Source organism: Chrysemys picta, chromosome 7 (assembly GCF_011386835.1).
Source record: "Chrysemys picta bellii isolate R12L10 chromosome 7, ASM1138683v2, whole genome shotgun sequence".
In the NCBI taxonomy this organism is placed as follows: Eukaryota; Metazoa; Chordata; order Testudines; family Emydidae; genus Chrysemys; species Chrysemys picta.
This window is the reverse complement of record NC_088797.1, coordinates 120777590-120800295: the sequence shown is the minus strand read 5'-3', so window position 1 is coordinate 120800295 and position 22706 is coordinate 120777590. Positions and strand designations below refer to the sequence as shown.

At 48.0% G+C, this 22706-nt stretch overlaps 1 protein-coding gene across 6 annotated transcripts in view; it reads right to left on the bottom strand.

The window, feature by feature from the left end:
- Positions 1-558: 558 nt before the first annotated feature.
- The window catches only part of XPNPEP1 (X-prolyl aminopeptidase 1), a 42039-nt gene continuing 19891 nt past the window's right edge, over positions 559-22706 (bottom strand). For all 6 annotated transcript variants that reach the window (XM_008173492.4, XM_024110062.3, XM_065553592.1 and 3 more), the window contains 12 exons: positions 21348-21558; positions 15984-16073; positions 13720-13770; positions 12147-12205; positions 11216-11293; positions 10220-10291; positions 7743-7803; positions 5469-5538; positions 3895-4068; positions 2896-2972; positions 1923-2021; positions 559-1157 (listed from right to left, as the gene is read on the bottom strand). In XM_008173492.4, the coding sequence (XP_008171714.2) occupies positions 1029-1157; positions 1923-2021; positions 2896-2972; positions 3895-4068; positions 5469-5538; positions 7743-7803; positions 10220-10291; positions 11216-11293; positions 12147-12205; positions 13720-13770; positions 15984-16073; positions 21348-21558 (1171 nt within the window). In that variant the 3' untranslated portion in view covers positions 559-1028. The remainder of the gene's footprint in view (positions 1158-1922; positions 2022-2895; positions 2973-3894; positions 4069-5468; positions 5539-7742; positions 7804-10219; positions 10292-11215; positions 11294-12146; positions 12206-13719; positions 13771-15983; positions 16074-21347; positions 21559-22706) is intronic.

Below are 22706 nucleotides of genomic sequence, written 5' to 3'. Positions count from 1 at the left end.
GGAATTTTTTTCTCCATCATGGAGGCAGGGTGCAGGTCACTTGTGCATAATTATGTTTATTTGCAGTCTATTATTTAGCCACTAGATGTCTCTGTGTGTTGTACTGAGATCCAGACAGAGTAAGTAAACAAAGGCAGACTGAGCTGGCTTGAGCTATGAACACAACGTGTTGTGAAAGCCTGTTTGGTTTGTGTTCACCTTAGCTGTTTGCTTTAAACACCTACCACAGGAAGGGCTATGATTCCATGACACTGTCCTCTCATATACTGCATTGATCGGTGCCATATAAGTAGACAGACCAATACTATCGCCTACGGGCAGGCAGTTCAGCCATGGCCTTTTGCATGCACACACCTCCATAGGGTTTTGTCTGCAATGCTGTGCAGAGATCTGCCACAAAGTAGAATACTCCTATGATGTTTCTTAACACCTCTCCAACTCCGAGTACAGGGAAAGGCATGTCTATGTATTTCAGGTGTGCCAATGGTGGGTGAGGACTGGGCTTGGCTCTGAGTTTAAAGGCCAATTAAATCAGTTACATCACTGACAGAGACCAGACAGACTGAAGGCAACAGAGCAAATAAGGGCTCTCAAGCTTTTATTAGCTGATCAGAAACATAGGCTCATTAGCATAACAGTTAACGTCAGCAGTGGATTGGCAACTGGAACCCAAGAATTAAAACCACTGGGTTTTCACAGTGATAAACCAAAATGTATAAAACACTCCAGTTATTGTCTCCTCGAATGATTGTTTCAGCAAGGCCCGGACTGCAAAAGCAAAAGACGTCACTTTTGAGATTTGCTCATTATCAGAAAAATTGTTCACAGATGGAATGCTCCTGTCCCCCCACATAGGAAAACAAAAGCTAAACAAAAAGCCCCCTTCCCTTCACTATTTCCAAATGGTTATCAAAGGCTCTTCCTCAATCCACGTTCATTTTTCAAAATGAGGGGCGGGGGGATTAGAGGATTTTAAGGTTGAATGATTCTAACTGTCACCATGTAAAAAGTTTTTTTTAAAGTTGGTCTTAATGCATTTTGGTGATGGGCTCCGTCTCCCTGATGAGCCACTGGAGAGCCTCATGTCGTCCTTGGCTCTTCAGTTCTGCCCCGATCACCTCCCTGCATTTCCGGTGGTAATCGTTCACCCAGTCGCACTAGAGAAAGGGACAGGAGCAACGTTTAATGCAAATCAAGATGCGGGGGAGCGGAGGTTGATCTGTTCATCCTGCACTTTGCATGGGCAACATCGTCAGCTCTCAGTGGGGAACTGACCGGGTCATTAGAGCAGAAGGCAAAAGGGCCAGGCCCATATATTCAGGAATAGCTTGTAATTGTGGGTGTCAAAACTGAGGCACCTAGGACCTGATTTTCAGAGGTGCTGAGGGTCCTCCCTTTGCCTTCAGTTGGATCCGGGGCTACTTTAGCATCTCTAAAAATGAGTGTCTCCAACAAAGTCAGTGGCCACTTTTTAATACTTGGGCCTGAGAGCCCTGCGGTCATTACATACACTGCCTTGAATGGGACTATACACCTAGGTAGGGGTTACCATTCTGGGCCCAAAGGCCAATGAAGATACTGCACGGGACACACATGCTGAAAAGGGAATGTGGGTGGGGCTATTGGTCAGGAGAAGGTAGGAAGGAAGAGTGGAGAGGGCATGTACTGGAAAAGAGATGGGGGGGCTATTCTAGGTGTGGGGGGGCAACATGATAGAAGGGCTGAAGCAAAGGAAACAAAGTGGGGGTAGCAACATGATAGGGCTGCAGGTAGCGTAGGGAGTAAGAGGAGAGTCAAGCAGAGATTAGTTTAGGTGAGCTGCCAAAGTCACATCACCATCAGAAGGAAGGTAACGCTATGAGACCAGAATCCCTTGGTCCTTTAGAATGAGTCTGCTCCCCTCCATCTACTACTTCCCTTACCTCTTTCTGTGTCAGTAAAGGGATACTGATCATTTTAGTCTGGATCGGAACCAGGGTTAGTGGCTCGAAAGTCAGGCTCCCTCTGTTACTGAAGTTGTACTGCGGAGGAACGAGGAAAGACATCCTGAGTCATTGGAAACTGCTCCAGCTGCGTAGGAGTGTTCTGTACAACCCGGTGCTTGGCGTGGCTTACGCATGGTTCAGAAGGGAAAACATTTCGCTGGGGGTCCAAACGTGGCAAGGCCGGACGTAAAGCCCACTGAAGTCAATGGAAGTCTCCATTCGGGCTTCAGATCAGACCCCTCAAGCCCAAAACTGAGATCGTCTTGTAGGGGGGCAGCTACCTGGAATTGCTCATTTTGGCATTTCTAGTGACATTTCACCCAAAGAAATTTAGCCGGACAATTAAATGTTCCTTTTTGAAATCACCTGCGTTGAATGAAAGCATAATCCCCCCAACCAGGCAGGTTTTGGTGTTGAAGCAGAGCTCTACCCCACGTGGAGACTCTGCCATGCCTAGGAATCTCGAGCTGGGGGGGGGGGGGACCCATTAGCTTTACAACCCCCCAGTGACACAGAGAGGCTGGAATGCAGAGACTCTAGCCCCGGATCTCCGGAGCAGAGAGAGGACATTTAGGAGGAGTGCTGTGCAGATTTTAACCTCGCCTGACCTTTTCTAGTGAGCGGTGCAGATCACAGCAGCACCAGCATTGTCCTCATTCTATCTGTTTACAGGAAGAGACCAGGACTCAGTCTTAGTTACAGAGAAAAGTCCTCATACGTTTTCCCTGAGTGAAACACTTGCAAGTGCAGTAACCCAGCCTCGTGGGAAAACTCGACCTGTGGGTACAACTACCTGCAATACTGACCGGCTTCCAGTTCCAGGCTTTTCATTCAAAATCCATGAGATGTTTGTGTTTTTACAACCACCAAGTGATAAGGTGCTTCTTGAGCATGCTCAGAAGTCACTCACCTTGGTTTTGGCAGGGATCACGAGTACCACATTTTCTATGCGGATCCCAAAAGACTCATCTTCATAATACCCAGGCTCTGCAGAGACAGACAACAATCAGCCAATCCCTGCCGTGAAGCACAGCCACTTATCACAACAGGTGAATTTCCTCCTGGGGCTTTAGTTCATAGCTAAGTAGTCTGGACATCTGGCACCCACTGAGGGGAACAAATTTCCCATTCCGTCTAATCTGCATGCACAGCCCGAGCAAGGTGACAGGCTGAGTTCTCTCAGAGAGACAGACTGCCCCAGTTTAGGGAGTCACCTTCCAATGTCAAGAGAAGAATACAAAGTGTGGGTCACGTCTGTTTGAATCACTGGAATTCTGCAAACACTACTAATCCAGTTACCACGGGCCAAAACATCCCACTCTGTTTTAAGGGGTGCCCATTGTACACAGTGCCCTCCATGTAAGGATCTCAACTTAACAAACTTGAATGAATTTAGTCTCACAAACCCTCTCACCCCCGCGGGCAGGGTAGCTAAGTATTATTATCCTCATATTTTACCATTGGGGAAACTGAGGCATAGAAAGGTTAAACAACTGCCCAAGGTCACATAGACAGTCAGTGGATTAGGTCCTACAAGTCCTGCTGTCCATTCCTAGTGGTCGCCATAAGACCATCCTTCCCCTGAAGAATGGGAAAATATGTCTAAGGCTCTGGTTTGCCAGCAATAGCTCCATTGATTTTAGCAGTTATACTGGTGTACACCAGGAGGAAGTGAGAGCAGAATCAGGCCTGTAGTATCACAATAGAAAGACGGGGTTTTAAGACACCTGATCCCAGGTATAACCGGATGTGGTCTCTCTCTAGATATCTTAAACAAGGAATTACCTGGCAACTGGAAAGGCAAGAAACATCCCTCCACCCCCATTGCTTTTCAGATTTGTTCCCTAAGCAGCTTGTTAACACAGCGGTCCTCATCTGACTACAGAATATAGTCAAGGACACTAAATACCATCAGAAACGATCATGCCAGCTTCCAGGGGTTCATCTGCAAAGGTTTTGTAGCTGATGCCACATGGACCCTCGTGCACATTAAGGAAACACCCAACTCCGTGTCCTGTGCCGTGCAGATAATCCAAACCACAGTCCCACAATGCAGAGCGGGCAAAAGAATCCAGAAGGTGACCTGCAAACCGGTGAAAGAGAGAGACATTTAGAGAGGGCCCCAACCAGCTGCGCACAGTCAGTCTTTGACGATCGCACCTGCAGATCTTACCACGGGACACCGGAGCATACATGAAGGAGAGAACCAAGTCACCGGCTTATAAAACAGACCTGTAATGGGGTATAGTGGCTCTTTAAGGAAAAGAGGAATGGGGGATGGGGTCCAGGCTATTCCGTTCCAAATACAGTAGTCTCAACCAAACAAAGACCCTGTGGGACAGCAAAGGCCAATGTGAGGAAAGAAGAAATGCTCCTGGAAGAAGATTGAGTCTTGGGGAGAAGAGATAACTATTTATTTAAGAGCCTGAGGTGAGCTTTTACTGGCGGGGTGGGGTAAGGCTCCTCTGTCTCCCAGTCAATCGGTCACCCAATCAATCAAGACAAAAACCCTGGAGAAGGGGACAAAATGCTCCCTGTTCTCATTATGCGGAGGTGACAATACAAAGGGCGTGTCTGCCAGTAGACCTTCAATACTGGGAGGAAAAGGGGTGACCCGGAGTGCCCTTCCCAGGCTGGGGAAGATAGCTAGAAACCATCTTCTTGCCCCCAGAAGAGTACTGGGAGGAAGGACTTTTGCAATCAAGGTTTTTTGCATTTGAGGTAATTTCATTGTGAAAGATCTTTGCGGCCAACCTAGGGGGAGCTGGACCAGGTAAATATAAAGGGCTTACTGTGAACTAGGAGAGAGTGTCCCAGGGCAGTGAGACCACCACCCACACCATCAAGGGTAGCAAGCCAAGTCTCTTCCCAGCTACAGAATTCCAGGGTCGACATCCCCTGGCCTTTCAGAACAGCGTCTGTCACATAAAAACAACCCGCAGCAGCCCCCAGCTCTCAGTAGAGTATCCAGAGGCTGAATGCCTCTGCAGAATGCTCATCCTCAAAGGTGGTCACTCCAGGTACACTGGAGGCAGAAGAATTGGGGATGGGATTAAGAGGACAAAATGGCCTTCCCTCACCCTGGTACACACAAACCCTGGGGTTTGACTTCCCAATGACCGCATCCAGACAACTGTAAAGTTCTAGGTGGCCAGTGATTTGTTCCTATGCAACTCAGCAATAAAAATATTACACCCGTGGAACTAGAGAGAGATACAAATTCCCTTCACTCCAATCCGAGAGTTTCATTGCCAAACGGTGTTAAAGGAGCTAGATCAATAAATATGATGCAATGTAAAGGTTATACCAGGAGACACAACTAAAGACAAAACTTCTATGTCTGCCGACTTCATTTGTATCTGTCAAGCATAATATTCTTGTAAATGGTCACAAGATTCTCCAAACACATCAGTCGGCTGGGCTCCTATCTGCTCAGAACCATCTGCAGCTGCAGAACGAAGTGAGACAAAGCAAGCGACCAACCTTTGGTTCCGTTAGGGAAGATGGCTGCACTCACAGCTATATGACCCTTCAGGACGTAGGTGAAGCATTCCTGCCAACGAAAAGCACCCGCTGAGTAACGTGAAGATAAAAACCAACTCCCTCTTTGCTTTGAAAACACGATTGCATGTTCTAGGTCAGCAGAGCGTTACAGGGGCTCAGCAAAACCCATCAAGTAGGTGATGCTATAGCAAAGCATGAGAACAAAGATACAGACTGAGAGAATCAATAATGACTAGGGCCCTACCAAATTCATGATCCATTTTGGTAAATTGCACGGATATCGCATTTTAAAAATCTTGCATTTCACGGTTTCAGATATTTAAATCTTTCATGGTGTTGTAACAAAACATGGCAAAATATAAACATGTAAAGCCCTTAAGACTCAGCGTTTCTCAAACTGAGGGTCCCAGCCCAAAAGAGGGTTGCAAGACTATTGTGGTGGGGTCACAGTATTGCCGACCTTACTTCTGCGCTGCCTTCAGAGCTGGGCGGCTGGAGAACCATGGCGGCTGGATCGGTGCCCAGCTCTGAAGGCAGCACCACCACCAGCAGCAGCACAGAAGTACGGATGGTAATACTGTGACCCCCCCACCACCACAATAGTCTTGTGACCCCCTTTTGGGTCAAGACCCCCAGTTTCAGAAACACCGTGTACTTTTGTATACTTTTACCCTATGCAAAAGACCATATTTCAGGGGATAAATCAGATTTCACGGTCTGAGACGCATTTTTCACGACCGTGAATTTGGTAGGGCCCTAATAATGACTGGACTGAAGCCTTCCAAACCGAGTGCCAGGTGGACACCAGTCTTACGAGCCACCAGTTATACAAACCATTATTCCCAACAGCAGGCAAAAAAAAAAAAAAAAAATCTCATAACAGAAAATGATGTCAAAGAACAAGTCGACATCCCCTAACAGTCCTATGCCTTCAGCGTGTTGGAAATAGCTTTCCAGTGGCTTGAAAGACAAGAAGTGATGCATTGCACCCATATGGCAATTTATGCACCGTACCCACTGTAATTTTAAGATGTTCTATTTTATGAACTTTTTGATGATATGAGCGCCTGAATAGTTTGTAAAACAGGAGCTCTACTGTAAGTACCCAGACAGACAGGCCTGGTATAAATGCAAAGTTGTATTCATTTTAACTAACGATGGGATTTTAAACCGATTTAGTGGCATCGCTGAAATCCCAGTGTGAATTCTCTGATATCGGTTTAATACTGGCTTATAACAGCGTACACCAGTTTTAAACCAATATAAGAGCCTCTGCAATGGGTGACCCATGCCTCCATGGATGGCAGGAAGGGGTTAATGGGTTCCAGAAAACGTAGTCAGCCCAAATGGAGACATCTGGGGCAGGAGTCAGGCTTCCAGGGAGGGGTTTAGAGCCAGGCTCAGCTGGGGAAGGAACAGGCAGAGAGAGAGCAGATGTGGACAGAAGGCTGGCTAAGGCCAGGGACTTGTACCTAGGGGACTTGGGTCGGCTTACTGACACTGCTCAGGGGCATGGATTTTTCACACCTCTGAGCGACGTCGTTAAATTGACCTAATTTTCTAGTGCAGACCAGGCCTAAATCTCTGCCCTCCAAAAGGCATTGGAGGCTGGGCGGAGCAGGGGAAGACCAGCTGGGAATGGGAACCTGAGGCTGCGTGGATAGTGTGCCGCACAATGCTGAAAGGGGGTGCTCTGCTGAGGATGTGCTAGAACAGCGAGCACACAGAGAGCTGATTTTTAAACCGATTTCAGTGAAACCAGTGCGACTCCTTTGTTAGACAAGCCCTTGATGCCACACCTCACCATTTGAGCTTTGTTTTTGTAGGGTCAGTTACCCAGCAAGGTGGTTTGAGCTTTCGGCACATTGCCACTGAACTTTTCTGGGGGAAGCCAGATTATTTTCCAGATGGGAAGTGTGGTTTCTGAGATGGGGAAGGTGCTATTCTTTATATTTTATTTTCTTAGGTTAAATTTTGGCACTCTGAATCCTGGCAGCTTCCTTTTTAACCAGGAATTGTTTCCGGGAGTCCTATGGCCTATACAGGAGGTCAGACGAGATGATCACAATGGTCCTTTCTGGCCTTGGAATCTAAGAATCCTCATCGATTTTATTAGCAAATGGATAGTACAAAATGAGCCACAGTTACTACTTTCATATCATTTTTACCTTTTTTTTCTCCTTAAAAAGTAACGATCATTTAAATATCTCTAATGCCGTGAGCCTGCTCTCCAAACACAAGATGTCCAATTACCTTTTCGTAAGCCGATGGGGTGCCGAAATGCATTGTCCGAGTCACATCCGTCGTGCCATCCCTTCGAAACAAGAGCAAATGAAGTCACAGAACGCAAGCTCAAATGGAGAGAGTACATCTTACCCCAATAATAAAGCTGTAACGCTAGTCACTTCCAGTAACTGAATCAAAGCGTTCAACACCCCGATTTATGCAGGAGGTCACACTAGAGGATCATAGTGGTCCTTATCTAGGAGTCCCCAAACACACTGATGCCCCGTATGGAACAGTATTGACTGACATTCAAATGTCATCTTTCATCCCAGAGCAGTTCGCAAATTATACATCTGGAGTGCCACGAAAATGCAACTAATTCTAGAGTGGACAACTCATGCACAGCATTCTGCTCTATAGTGCAGAGAAGGGACCATTACACATCATTTGTATCAAGGGTGGTTTTGAAGCAGACTAAATCCACAACTGCATTCTTTAAGAAAAACAGATGCATACATGATAGCTAATGGCTGCAAAAAGACACGTAAATCCCCTTTGACCACGGGATAAATCCTTGGCAGCCCCGATCATTACTCACTTCTCAGTTTGAGACCCTCAAACAACCCTGATCTTTCAGAAAGGGCTGAAGTCCTGCTCTCTGAAAATGAGACCCCCATAAGGTATCTCAAGTTTGGCATTCAACCCCAAATCACTAGTTATTTCTGAAATGTCAATCCCTGCGCATACATTTGATCCCGGCCCACACAGGTCGTACTCCTAAAGCATTCAGGATTTAACTTCTCAGCAGCGGCAAACTCAGCATCTCTGCCCCAGTACTGTGCTAAATACCATCAATGTCTAACTCATATTTTATTCAAGGGGCTGCTTTTCACTGTGACACTAAAGGAATGGTTAATTAGTCCGCCGCGGGGGGGAAAAGAACCCGTAAAAATCATATCAAAGTATGTTCAAGCGCTTCCTTTTCAAAGCCCTTTATAAATGACTGTAACAATAGCCAAAGCGCCAAAGAGACAATTCCTCTCAAAGGAGAGATCAGGTCCACCCCGCTCCCTTGCTGAACAAAACGTCTTTAATCTATTGAGTTAGTGCTTGTGAAAGGTCCCGGTGGAACAGCCGCAGAGTCGTAGTCCACCAATTTGATCTATCAAACAAGTACAGCACGCGCTCACCTTCCCCAGCAGTATGGCTCGGACCTGAGCTACCTCTAGGGATCAGACAGGAATTCAGTCTCCATGACTCCACGGGGCATCAAGAGGCAAACATTAGGTTTCAGAGTGAATGCACAATAGTACTGTCCTTGTCCCGGACACGGCCCTCTGTTGGCATCATCTTAACAGTGAGCAGCATGGTTACTTGCCCAACATGCCCTTACTTTGCTGCACAGGATGCCGGCATCACTAGTTGAAGTGTAGGGGCAGGTGGGCGGGGCTGTACCTCCACCCTCCCAGGCATGTGAGTGGGGAATGGACAGGGATTTGATTCTGCCCCCAGGGCACCAGCTAGCAGAGCTGAGACAGCTTGGAGGGTGAAGTAACCTGCTGCTGGCCAAGAGCATTAGCAGATGACATCCTCGCTGGGTCTACGGGAGAATCAAAGATCAATTGTAACTATGAGTCACAGCTCCCTCCCTGGTCTGCTCCTGAGCTGGTACAGCCAGACAATACTGGCATCTTCTGGGCAGGGAATCCCTCTTTGTCCATTCTTGTGATGGGGTACATAAATCCCACATGGGCTGAGGCGGGCTAACGAGCTGTGGCAAGCATGATTGGCCCAACCTGGACTGCAGGAAGGGGCTGGAAAGGGGAGAGCTCGCTTGGTTGCTGCTGGCTAGGAAAGAGGGCAGACCAGCCACTCCCACCTGGGGAGAGGAATCTAGCTGAAGCCAATAACGGAGTGGGACAGGTGGGAGTCTAACTCCTTTGCGGAAGGTGACTTTAGACCGTGCTATCCAGGAAGGGGGAGGAAGGTTGAACTTTCACAGTGACCCAGCCAGAGGGCCGAGCCGTAAGCCACCAGAGCATCAGGGACACGGAGGCAAAGCGACAGCAGCACCGCGCCCTGCCGTGAGGCGGTGCCCAGGGGGCGGCGACCTGATGACAGTTCTGTAAACATCATACCAGCGAGCCCTAATAACGATAATGGCCCATTGAATCCTTTGCCCCTTTACGAATGCCAGCAAGGCCACCTGTTCCTTTCACCGCCCAGTGACCCCAGCTAGACTCACAGTGGTGGCCTAGAAACTATTTTCTTTTTAAACATTATGGTGCAATTTCCCACCAACTGCTACACTCAGGACACAGAGACAAGACCTGCATTACAGGTGTTCTTTAAAAATAACAGCTCGTCAAGTTGTTTAGTCAGCACCAAATCTAGCCCTTTGCAGCCGTCACCAAAGCAATGGAGATTCCCGCCCTGCAGATTACGCACTAAACGTTTCTTGATTCTAACTGAAAGAAGAGTTACAGCGACCCTGCACCACTTACTTGTACTGAGCACCAGAATCCAGGAGGTAGATCTCATTCCCAGACAAAGCCCTGTTGGTCTCGGGAACCGGCCTATTGAATTAAATGAAAAATTGTTTGTTCCGTAATTTCAACATTTCCAGCCCAAGGCGGCTGTTGAGCGACAATGTCAGGTGCAAGTTCAGATCGGTCGGCTCCAACTTCTTCTCTGAATGCTGGAATTTGCACAGAGCCTGAGCCGTGGGATGTGCCGAGTGAACGGCACATGATCCTCTCTGCCCATTCTTCAACATGCGCCCCCGACCCCATTTCAGCACAGTTCCCCTGCCTCCCCTACTCCTTCCCCTCTTCAGAAGGAGCAAGTTCCTAGACACTGCAGGTAACCCATCTCCCCGCACTCCTGAGCAGTCAGAATGAACCCCTCCCCCCACACATACACCTTCTTCCCTGTCTGTCGTCAGGAGACATCCCGCTCTGCAAAATAATTAGCAATTTCCTCACAACACAAGGAATCCAAATCATCCACCAGGAGGAGGCAGCCAGAATTGGCCAACCCGCCCTCCCATCAGAAAAAACTCTGCAGACCAAGGTTTGGCAGATGCTATGGGGGACGCAGAGGACCTCTTCATTGCCCCAGCACAGCCATGATGACTGATCCATTCCATGGGTTAAATTATCTATTGCCTTCACCTCCAATTCCAACTCAAACACTGGAGTGGAGCCAGCTGGATAGGCTGAGCCAGCCACCACCTGGGATGGTCCTCTGCTGGCCATGAAGTCCTGGTACAACATTGGCATCAAAGCGCCAGCATCCCAAGTGGTGCACTGGGATCCGTATCTCCTGGGGAAGGAAGCTGGGCCAATATAAAGCAAAAAAGGTGAGCGACGGGGATATATTTTTCCTTGTCTGAACCAAATAATCTCACTCTTCTGTCCTCGGCTGTAGCTCCGTAGAGAAGCAATGCAGGCTATTGGAAGTGCGTTTGCTGAAGAGCACAGGGGCTGCGCTTCTCTTACTTGTAGTGAATGATGGCGCCGTTCGGACCCGTGCTCGAAATCGTAGCAAAGCTCAAGTCGACAAAACCGTTCTGTTGGCTGAAAGGAAACACCGTGAACACGCACATGTGAGTGAGAGACACGCACCAGAGCAGGTGGGTGTCCCCAGCACAGCTCAGATAATAAAACAGTCTCTAGCTAGCCAGCCAACCTCCTCCCCCACTCCATTTCACCTCACCCCAAACCCTTCCCCTCCATAAAAAGATCAGGTCAGTCCCGCAGCCATCAGGACAAGCTTAGAGGTGGCTCTACTGTGAGACAGGAGCCAAGTAAGTTCAGCCCCTAGCCTCCCATCTAGCTGGAGTCCTGCCTTCTCCCAAATCGCCTGGCCTCCGCACCTCCTAGGGAGCCAACATCCTCCCCAGCTCCAAATCTCGGCCTTCAGACGCCACGCCTGGTTCTTACTCATTATTTATTTTTATAGCACCATCCCTGCAGTATCCACGCACCTGGCAGACATTAATGGCCCCGATTCTCCACTATGTGCATGTTGCTTACGAGGCACACCTTGGCCTCAAGAGTCTGGAGAATCCAGCCCTAATGAATTCCCCTTCACGACTCCCCTGTGAATTGGGGAAGTATTATCATCTCCATCTTGCAAGTTCACAAGAGCCTCCTGCCTCCCCGTGCAAATCTCATGACCCAGCCCGCCTAAGGGAGAAGCCAGTAACCAGCAGCAGAGGAAGGCAGGGAAAGGTGGCGAATGGGATCCTCCCAAGAGATGCTAACCCAGCAGACACAAACCCTCTTTTTCTAGTGCCCAAATAAAACCCTAGGAAAGCGACTTGTCCTCAGATAACGTGCGTCAAGGAAAGGGTAAATTAACACAGAATAAGAATCAAAAACCCACCCAGAAAACGTCCGGATTGAGGTTTCGTTTTTGTTTTTTTACCTGCGAAACTCCTCTGCTTTGTCCGCAGCTGATATTTCAGTAACAGATCCCTTTGGAACCTAATGGATGAGATCTTGGCTAAGTTATCGGGCCAACCATAGGCCTCGACTCTGTGGGTGTTCTGGGGCTGGAGCACCCACAGAAAAAAAACAGTGGGTGCTCAGCACCCATCGAAGCCCCGCAGATCAGCTCCTCCTGCTTGCCAGCAGCCACGCCCATCAGCTCACCCCCATCCCTCCCAGCGCTTCCCTCCTGCCACCATCAGCTGTTCAGTGGCATGCAGGAGGCACTGGGGACAGGAAGGGGAGAAGCAGGGGCAGGAAGAGGCAGGGTGGGGGCGGGGTCTTGGGGGAAGGGGCAGAGCGGGGATCAAGCACCTCCCAGGTACTGGGGAAGTCGGCGCCTCAGAAACCAACTAGCAAAGGAAACCAGTAAACTATGAAAGAGGCTCCATCTTTAGCCTTTACACAACCTAACCTTACAGGGACATTCACATTTTGGTGTTTTATTTCACTGTCCCCCTGCAGTGATAGAAACCCAAACTCAGCAGCATTGTGCTAAGAGTGCCAGAGCCAGGAAGTGAAACTGACCAGTGCAGAATCAGAGAATTTTAGGCCCCAGTTTGCAAACAGCTACTACAGCATGTCTTGACTTCAATGAGACTATGCATAGGAATAATGTCACACATGGCAGCAGCTGTTTCTAGGATTGGACACTGTGCTGAAATGTACAAATTCAGAACAAATAATGGTGAAAATCAAACTAGATTTAACCAGTTCTTTCCATAATCTGTATTTTTTAGCACTAATACTTATTTGCATCTAAGACACTAATACTACACTTATGGAAATATTATTAAAACATACAATACTTATATATAAAAGCTAGCCATGCTCAGATAGTGCCTTTAGCCACAGATCTCAAAGCACTGCACAAAATATATGGTCACTTTTATTTTAACCATTTTAGTGAGGGGCAAATGGAGACACAGATGCAGTGATTTGCCGAAGGTCACACAGTGAGCAAATGGCAGAGCAGGAGACCAGTCACATGACCTAGGGCCAGGTTTACAAAGGTCCTTAGGCATCTACAGATGCAGAGAGACACCTAGTGGGATTCACAAAAGCACCCAAACAGATTAAGTCAGTGGGACTTAGACCCCTAACCTGCCCTAGCCACTGGGCAATACAGATTATCTTGAGAATGTCCCTGTAACACTGCACTGTAACATGCGACACTATTCTACGATCTACTACACTAAGTCAGCAGGCAGACAGTATCTCCGATATTAGACCTGGACAGATCCTTCCTCACCCACTTAGGCGAGTTTGCCTAATCTGCCTTTTGATCGCATTTAATAAATGTGAGCATGATTCAAAAAGCTCATTCCACCTTTGACGGAAACCGGAATCAAATCCACAGCCTGAAAATCAGAGCAAAACAGGCGCTTTTTCTTCCTCTCCTAGCAGAACTACTCAAAAGAATATTCATAGCATTGAAAAGCTTATGCTAATGCAAAATGTTGTTATGCAGTAAAATCCCTACATTAAAACATGAGAAATCAATACTATACCTCTTTCTCTAGCCAATTAAAGAGCTCACACAGAGCGACAGCATCTTTAATCTATATTAAAATGGGTAAAAAAGAAAAAGTAATTGAGTGCACGTACGATTTATAAATGCAATGGAAACAGTCTTTTTTATGCAGAGACAATTAGATATTAACACAGGGTACACTGACAGGGAGATGAGGTAAGTGATCTCTAAGCAGTCCGTCTAGCCTCCAACTTCTCTGATTAATGCAAGCAGCAGAAATTCATACATAGATTCCAAGTCCAGAAGAGACCACTGTGATCATCTAGTCTGACCTCTTGTATAACACAGGCCATAAAACTTCCCCCAAAATAATTCCTAGAGCAGATCTTTTAGAAAACCATCCAATCTTGATTGAATATTGTCAGCAATGGAGAATCCACCATGATCCTTGGTGAATTGTTCCAATGGTTAATTACTCTCACTGTTAAAAATATACACCTTATTGCCTGTCTGAACTTTAAAGCCCTTGGATCATTTTAAAGCCCTTTCTCTGTCCGACTGAAGAGCCATTATGTTGTTGGTAAACTAAACAGACAGAGCTTCTTGAGTCTATTGCAATAAAGCATATTTTCTACTCCCCACCCCCATCTTGTTTTTTCACAGTTGCTATCTGGTCATCCTAGGTATATGTCACCCCACTCCTGCTCTTCCCATTCAAGTGACTGCATTTCAAGTACTTTTGCAACCACCCTGGATGGGTTATCAGTAGCAAGGATTTAACAGAGGACCTCTGGACCTAAAATGGTCCTCTGTTGCCTGAGCAAAAGGAGTCACGTGCTGTAGCTCAAATGCAGTAGCAGAGTCATAAACCTCCATAGATGGATTAGCCACTTGAGGGGGATCGAGAGCCACTCTGGTTAGCAGGTTCCACCTGCCTACATGGCCTGCTCCTGTCAGGGGTTGAGCACCCCTTCTGAGCTGGGAGATGAGGGTTCCACACCTCTCAGGAAGATATTGGCGCCTTGACAGACCGAACCCATGAAGAGTTTCATTGGAATACTATACCCTGTTTGCAAATGTGAACTAGACATGAAGGCCATGGGACTGCCTGGCAGTGAGTACAGCAAGCATAGCTATGTCTGGAGAGTGCCTAGCACATTGTGGACACTGCTGGAAATAAGAATAATAAAACTGGCATGGATGCTCCAAGTCCATCCTGGATGGCATTACAGCTTGGGGGTCCCGGAGCCCAAAGTGGCATAAAATAAAGTAGATTGATGCCCGATGCCTGACGGTTATAGATGAGAAGGCGAACTGGAGAAACAAGAGCCCATGATTTTCCAAAGCAGCTCCAGCGATTTTAAGAGCCCAGCATGAGACACCTTAAAGGGGGCCTAGTTTTTTTCTAAGGCGGGGAACTCGGCACTTTTGGACAATCAGCCCCGTTTCAGGTGCATCAACTTGGCCACCCAAAAATGGAGGCATCCAAAATGATTAGCCCCTTGTAATGGTCTGGGCCAGAGTATTCAATACTAAGTTTAGAGAGTATACTTTTGGTTCCTTATTTCTACCCCACAATATTAGTAGTTCATGGTTGTACAGCAGTAATGCCTTAAGACCCCAGTACAGATTAGAGCCTCATTGCACTGGGCATTGTATAGACATAGCAAAGGGACAATCCATGCTTTGCAGGGCTCACCTGCTAAATATGGGTCTGGAACGCTGTATAGTTCCCACTGAAAACATGTATGGTGACTAGCACTGCTATACATGTTGTTCATAGCTTTAAAGCCTTCACTGGGGCTTTAAACATGGTGGGAAGGCTTGTGTGTTCCAATGATCCTGAGAGCTCTGCCAGTGGGGATTTCAACACCTGGTAGGGTCCCCCAGGACAAAGGGAAGGGACCAGACAAAAAGCAGTGCACTGCTCTGCCGGGCTGGGGCGATCAGCCAGCGCCCGGTCCTTGTAAAAAGTTAGGGGATAGAAATGCACCAAGGCAGCCATTGCAGCAAAGAGCAAGATAGAAAGGGATGGCAGAGCCTTGTTTGTGTCCCAAGCAATGTCTGAGAGCACAAGAAGGATTCAGATTCAGAAAGCTTTAAAGAGAGCACCAAATAGGCAGAAGACCAAGTTAATAGCAGCGGGAGTGTGGCAGAAGGTTAGGAAAGAAAACATCCAAAGTACTATTTGCTTCTTAATCCCAGACATGAGTCCAATTGAAACACTCCCCCAACCCTGAAAGGGAAACATAATCCCCGGCTCTGGGAGATGATCTGAAATGCACTCGGTGCTTCACTTACATGTGCTCTTCTCATGCCTTCTGTTTCGGCTGTGTTCTTCACGGCTTTCGCGATGCATATGGGGGTATACGGGGTGAGGTAGCGGTGAGCCTAGAGCACAAAGGCAGGGATTACATCCTGATTATTCAAACTGCACGATCTTGCATGTTGAATATCTTGGACTTTAGCATCACCGCAGTTTGTATTTCTACAATAGCCTTCAGCAAACAGTCTTGTTCTGTGCCGATGGCTGCTGGTTTGCTAAGCGCTGGCCAGAACACGGCAGAGAGCTGGTCCCTGTTCTGAGGAGTTTACCACCTTCATTATAACTCAGAGAAAGAACGAAGAGCGATGACAGCCACATGCAGTACGTCAGAACCATTAGCTTTGAGCTCCACATGGGAAAACTAAAGCACAAAGAGGCTTAGGCCCAAATTTTCAACGATCACCTATAATCTTGAGTGCGCCAGTTGAGACACATAGGACCTGATTTTCAGAGGGCTGAGCACTCACTGCTCTAACTGAAATCTATGGTGAGTTGCATTCCTAAAAATCAGGCCCTAACAGTTCGACTCTCCGGTCTTGTACCATAAAGTGGCCTTAAAGCAGACAGAGGTGGCCAGTGGAGAATCCCCCCTTGGGCAGAACTTTCCGCTGGCATAAAACTGATGGAGATGGCTCCATCACCTCCTAGCCCAGCTGCCACCCATCCTCAGAGAAGGGGAGAGGCATGTTGAGGGAGACTAGAAGACGGAGAGGGTAAGGGTTGCCAATTTTGGCTGGGCGTATTCCTGGAGGTTTCATCACATGACATCATTTTTAATTGAAGATTAATCTTTGATTAAAATAATAATATAATATATGGAGCTATACCTATCTCATAGAACTGGAAGGAACCCCAAAAGGTCATTGAGTCCAGCCCCCTGCCTTCACTAGCAGGACCAAGTACTGATTTTGCCCCAGATCCCTAAGTGGCCCCCTCAAGGATTGAACTCACAACCCTAGGTTTAGCAGGCCAATGCTCAAACCATTGAGCTATCCCGCCCCATTGATTCCTACAGACACTAGAACAATCCTGGAGGGTTGGCAACCCCAGAGAAGGTGTGGCAGAGGAGAGCTCTATTTTGATCAATCCTCCACTGGCACAACATCCCCAAGGGACTTTACACCGATGCCAAGTAAAGACTGCCCCTCTGCGGATCTCACTTGTGCCAGGGCCGGATGGCTCTGAATCAGGGATCCACAACCAGTTCCCTCCCACTGCCAGTCTCCACTGCGTCTGATCTATGCTTGGACATGGTACAAAATCAGAGTCTAGCTGGGCACCCAGGACTTTAAAAAATTCTGTCAGAAGTGACTGGCTGAAGTCTCCTAGCAAGTCAGTGGCAGAGCTAAGAATAAAACCCAGGTGTCCTGACTCCCAGTCCTCTGCTCTGACCACTAGATGCTTTACCAGTTCCAAACACTTTACAGGAGCAGGAGACCGACTGCTACAGTCTGAGGAAATAAAGTGCCGAATGCTCCTATGACATTACATTCATCAGTCAGATAGTCTCCAATCTATGCAGTACATCGGTTGACATTTTTAGATAAGTCGTCGGAGTCTATTTATCTTCCGATAAAAGTATATTTATGCACCTTTGCAAGCAAATCTCTACAGGGTTTGCAAGGTCTGTGTTATATACGATGTTGGACTCCTGCCTACGCCAGCAATATGTGGCTTTGATAGAGGAGCAGGGTAAATCTACACCGTGCGTCAGTAAGCTTTACAGTACCCTGGCTTGGACGTTCAGCTGATATGAGTCGCACAGGACTGGGACTCAGGACTCAGGTTTCTATGCCAGGCACCTGAAGACTGACCTTGAGCAAGTCACTTAACTCTTTTTCCCCTTCCCACCCTTTGCCTGTCTTGTCCGTACGCTCTTCAGGGCAGGGGCTGTCTCTCGCTATATGTTTGCACGGCGCCTCCCACTACGGGGCCCTGATCTCAGCTGAGGCCTCTAAGCACTAAGATAACGTAAGTTAATAATCAATAATCATCATCCTAAATTACTTATTACGGGCCAGACCCTCAGCTGTATAAATTACCATAACTGCACTGCCTTTGCAACAGGGGGGCTGTCCCCTTTAAGTATAGTACAAATTAGGGTTCAACCAACCCCTGTTCCAAGGCATGTCCCTTTAAGGTTCCTGGGATTTTGGAGTGGACCAAGTCCTATGGAAGGGCAGAGGCAGGTATTGGGAGAGAGGTGGTTTGACCTAGGGGAACAGCTAATGCTAGGGGGAAACCCAGGGTACTGTTTCTTTAAGGGACCAGGACCCTTGTAGTGCAAGGTGGGGCAAGGATCCCCTCTCTCCCAGCCAACCAGGACAAGCCCTGGGAAGGAGGGCAGCATATATATGCTGCCTCCTCTCTGATAATAGGGGAGACACCGGCAGGGGAATGAGTGCTGCCTACTGACTGCTCCCAGCCTAGCGAGGAAACGGGGCCTGCTGGTTTAAGGCTGCAGCTGACTGAAATGAGCACAGCCTTGAGAAGGGACGCTGCGGGACTCCTCAGCCCAGGAGGAGAAGCCTGCCTGAACAATCAGCCAGACCCCAGAAGAAGGGCTGTGGGACTCCTGATCAAAGGAGAAGAGGGATGGGACTAAAAGGGTTAAAGTCTCTGTATTTGGAAGAGAACGAATGAAGGCCCCACAAAAAGGCCTGCGCACTCTGGCTTGAGTCTCAATCATTGCAAAGGACCAACTAAAGGGGGAAACTGAAGGCAAGTTGCCTGCAGGGCCATGCCAGGCCACGGGGAGGTGCTCTGGGATGGCACCTGGCTACAGACTTCAACTGGGCTATTTCAACTGATCCAAGCTGAGGTTCTGCTCCGCTGTTTGGCAGAAGATATTTTCACTGAAGACAACAGAGCTACACTGGTTTGCACCAGATGAAGAGCTGACCCCTTGCTTCTAATGCCCAAAATTAATAAACCCAATTATTCTAAGAAGAGGTGTTGGAGTGAGTTTTAGTACTTTGCAGCAGTTTTTCAGGGCGGCAGCAATTGGCACAGAGCAATGTATCTGACGCTGTCGGGAGGCCAGGTTTGACGAAGGAAAGAGGCAGAGAGATTTATCTGGATTACACATGTTCTACATCCCGATGATTTGTTTTTGTATCAGGCAAAGCACACATGTTTCTTAAGAGTTGGCAGAAAGATACAAAGAGCTCCATCATATATCGAAGAGATTTGTTGCTGCGTAAATGATAAAGCTTTACAATCTCCCCATCTGTACTAACGCACAAAGAGCAGAGATGCAGCCAACATACATAATCAAATGTCATTGTTAGAGAAACAATAATACACAATACCTGTTCTCTTGGCCGCGGGAACTGGCATGTTGAACAGGGCAGATATTAGCTTGTCTATATAACTAAATAGACAACAGGCGGATATATAAACAGCCTTTGCAGCTGGAGAGGTTTCTTTCAGAAGACATAAAACCTAGGCTGTTCTTAAAAATCCCATGGCACTTTTTGCAGGAAAAGGGCCCTCAACCCTGGTGTCTCAGCCGAACTGCAACTTTAAGCGCTACCCTGAAAATGCTCACTACACTGTGTAGTCCCTTTAGAGTCACTGGGAACAGCAGAGAGTGTCTGCAGGACAAGAATTAAAAATGACACCCACCCAGAGTGGTGGTTGTTGAGTACAACGGCTCAGCGACACAGTGGTCAATGTAGAGCTGCCTTGTAGATTATCCCGTGGGATTAGTTACAGGAAGGGGATGGCTGGGACCTAGACGTCTACGCGATTCTTTTTTAAAATCAAGTGATTATGTTGGTGAACGATGCCCACCTCAGTGATTCTGAGCATCTCTCTAACCACACAACAGTGACAGCTTCCCTGACCACTCTGCTCCTATGTCCCAAACCTGTTCTGAAGTGCTGGGGAAATGACTGATTTCAATGGGAGCGGAGAGAGGCTCCCATTCTGAAAATCCCACCCAAGGTTTCACCCAGGCCCTCCACGAGAGACCCTTTCACCCAGCTGATTATTCCAATGCCTCTTAATCTGACGGGGACAGGGCCACAGCCTGTCCAAGTGACAGCCTTAATAAGGGAGAGCATGAGCACAGTCGTTTTAAAGGCACGCAAAGGCTGGGATGGGGTGGCAATGGAGATTTTTCCATTCTTGGTCACTAGCACAAATCCATAATGGCTCCTCACTCTTGCCATCAGTGGCTGTTTGGTGGCCTACGTGCAGCGAGCTGAGGGTGTCTTCTCGTACTGATGGGCAAGAGCCTACATGGCAAATCGCCCTCCCCATTGGCACCCTTGTTTGCAGACTCAGGAAAGGGGACCAAGGATTTTGTGGGCCTGTAGAGGACTGAAGTACCCTCTGACAGGTTTAAAGCACCCCCAAAAGTTGAGTGGAGGAAGCTGCCCTAGCTCTATGGATATGTAGGTGCTCAGCCTTTCTGAAGATCCTGGTCCTAGATGTCCTATATTGGTATCTGTCACCATCATGAAAATTACTCTTCTTTAAATCTTAAAATAAAATAAAATAAAATAAAAATAAATAAATAAATTAATTAATGGAGATATACCTATCTCATAGAACTGGAAGGGACCCCGAAAGGTCATAGAGTCCAGCCCCCTGCCTTCACTAGCAGGACCAAGTACTGATTTTGCCCCAGATCCCTAAGTGGCCCCCTCAAGGATTGAACTCACTACCCTGGGTTTAGCAGGCTAATAGCTCAAACCACTGAGCTATCCCTCACCCCCCAGTATCTTCACCCAGTAGTTTAGGCCCCGAAGGTCCCTTACTGTAATTAATCCAACTGGCTAAATCTATAAAAGAGCTTTACACGTCCCATTCTATCCCTGATTCTCGTGTTCTCCCGAGCTTTTTACACCCACTCTTTGTACTGGTTGGTTATGACACCTGTGACAAGGTCTTCAGCTAAGGTCCAGCTGAACTTTCGATCCTCCCACCAAGCACAACCCTCCCCACCCCCTGGGTTCTAGCTACACCTGAACAGTTGGGTGTATTTAATCTATGCCATGCACGGGACATTCGCAAGATCCATGCGCAGTGACCCTAGTTTATCCAGATCTCCCCAACCCTCTGCCTCCCCTGTTCTTGTCTTACCCTGAATCTGAGAATTCTTTGGGTAAATCGGCTTAACAAGCTGGAATGCTTTCCCTGGGGACAGCTACCCCCGCATTAAACAACCCTCTGATAGTCTGGCATTCTCTTCAAAGCCACCCTCCAGCAGAGAATGAGACCTGCAGCACCCAGCACTGCTGGGAAGCTGAGAGCACGTGCCCTATTTAAAAACACTCATCACAGGACTGGGTTTGAAGGAGGAGTCCTTTTCCCTGCCAGGACACACCAACCTTGGGGATGGCCTCGGTCAGGGCATAGCTGGCTTTGTCGCTGAGCCACACTTTCTCCTTGGGGGAGAGACCCACACAGATGGCCTGCAGCTCCGTCAGGACAGATTCATATGGCACCACCTGGATTTTAAACTCAGCCTCCAGGGCGGAATCAAGCAGCAGATGTTCCCTCGTGGACGGGTCTGCCATGCGGTCCCCACTGATAAACAGCCTGCAGAAATGTATCAGCAGAGAGCACGTGGGTGTGACTTGTGCTTCAGCCTGATGGAAGTGGGAGGGGATGGAAATCACACTGTTCTAATCACATTTAACAGAGAGAGGCGATTATTAAGAATAATACTGTGCACTGATCCAGACCATTTTATCCACGGATCTCCATGCACTTTGCACCCTGCATTGAAATCCAGTCTCACAATCACCCTGGGAGGTAGTTATCCTCAGTTATACAGAGGGGGCATGTCATCACTAAGGCTACAATTTAGCCATGGAGGTCGCAGAAGTCATGGAATCCGTGACTTCCAGCGACCTCTGACTCCAGCCTGCAGCGCTCGGGAGCTGTGGGGTCCCCTGCTGCCTCTGGCGGCTCCCGGAGCTCCAAGTCACCGTAAGCAATGGGGGTAACCCGCAGCTTCCATCCCCCGCAGGTGGCAGGGGAACCCCAGAGCTGCAAGCGGCAGGGGTACCCTACAACCCACCAGCTGCTGCAGGCGGCAGGGGCCCCGCAGCTCCCAGCCATGGTTGGCGGGGGACCCTGGAGCTCCAACACCCAACCCGCACTGGGGCCTCCGGAACTCCTAGCCACTGCACAGCTGCCCCACTGCAGGTGGGGAGGGGACCAGCAGATCCCCATTTTGTCATAGATATTCTTAGTAAAAGTCAGGGACAGTTCATGGCTTCCATGAATTTGTCTTTATTGCCCGTGACCTTTACTAAAAATTTCCATGACAAAATCTTAGCCTTAGTCATCACACAGCTGAGAACAGAACCCCCAGACCTGTGTTCCACCCACTAGCTCACATGTTTTGCTAGTACCTTTGTGTGCCTCGATTCTTGTGTCCTACCGAAGCTTGTTGCACCAAACAAAAAGAGAAGGATCTTTGGCACGCAAAGCCCCAAAATCCCAGAGCACAGCAGTAACCGTTACTTGTGGTTTCAGAGGGAATCTTCAGCTAAGTTAACCCCTCGAAAACCCCACAATGGATAATGTTCTCCAGCACCTGCCCCACTGTTGATGCCAAGTCATCAGCAACTCCTTATATCACCTTTGGTACAAAGATCTCAAAGCATTTTACATGATCCCAATTTTACAGAGGGGCAAATTGAAGCACAGAGAAGGTGAAAGGACTTGCCCAAGGTCAC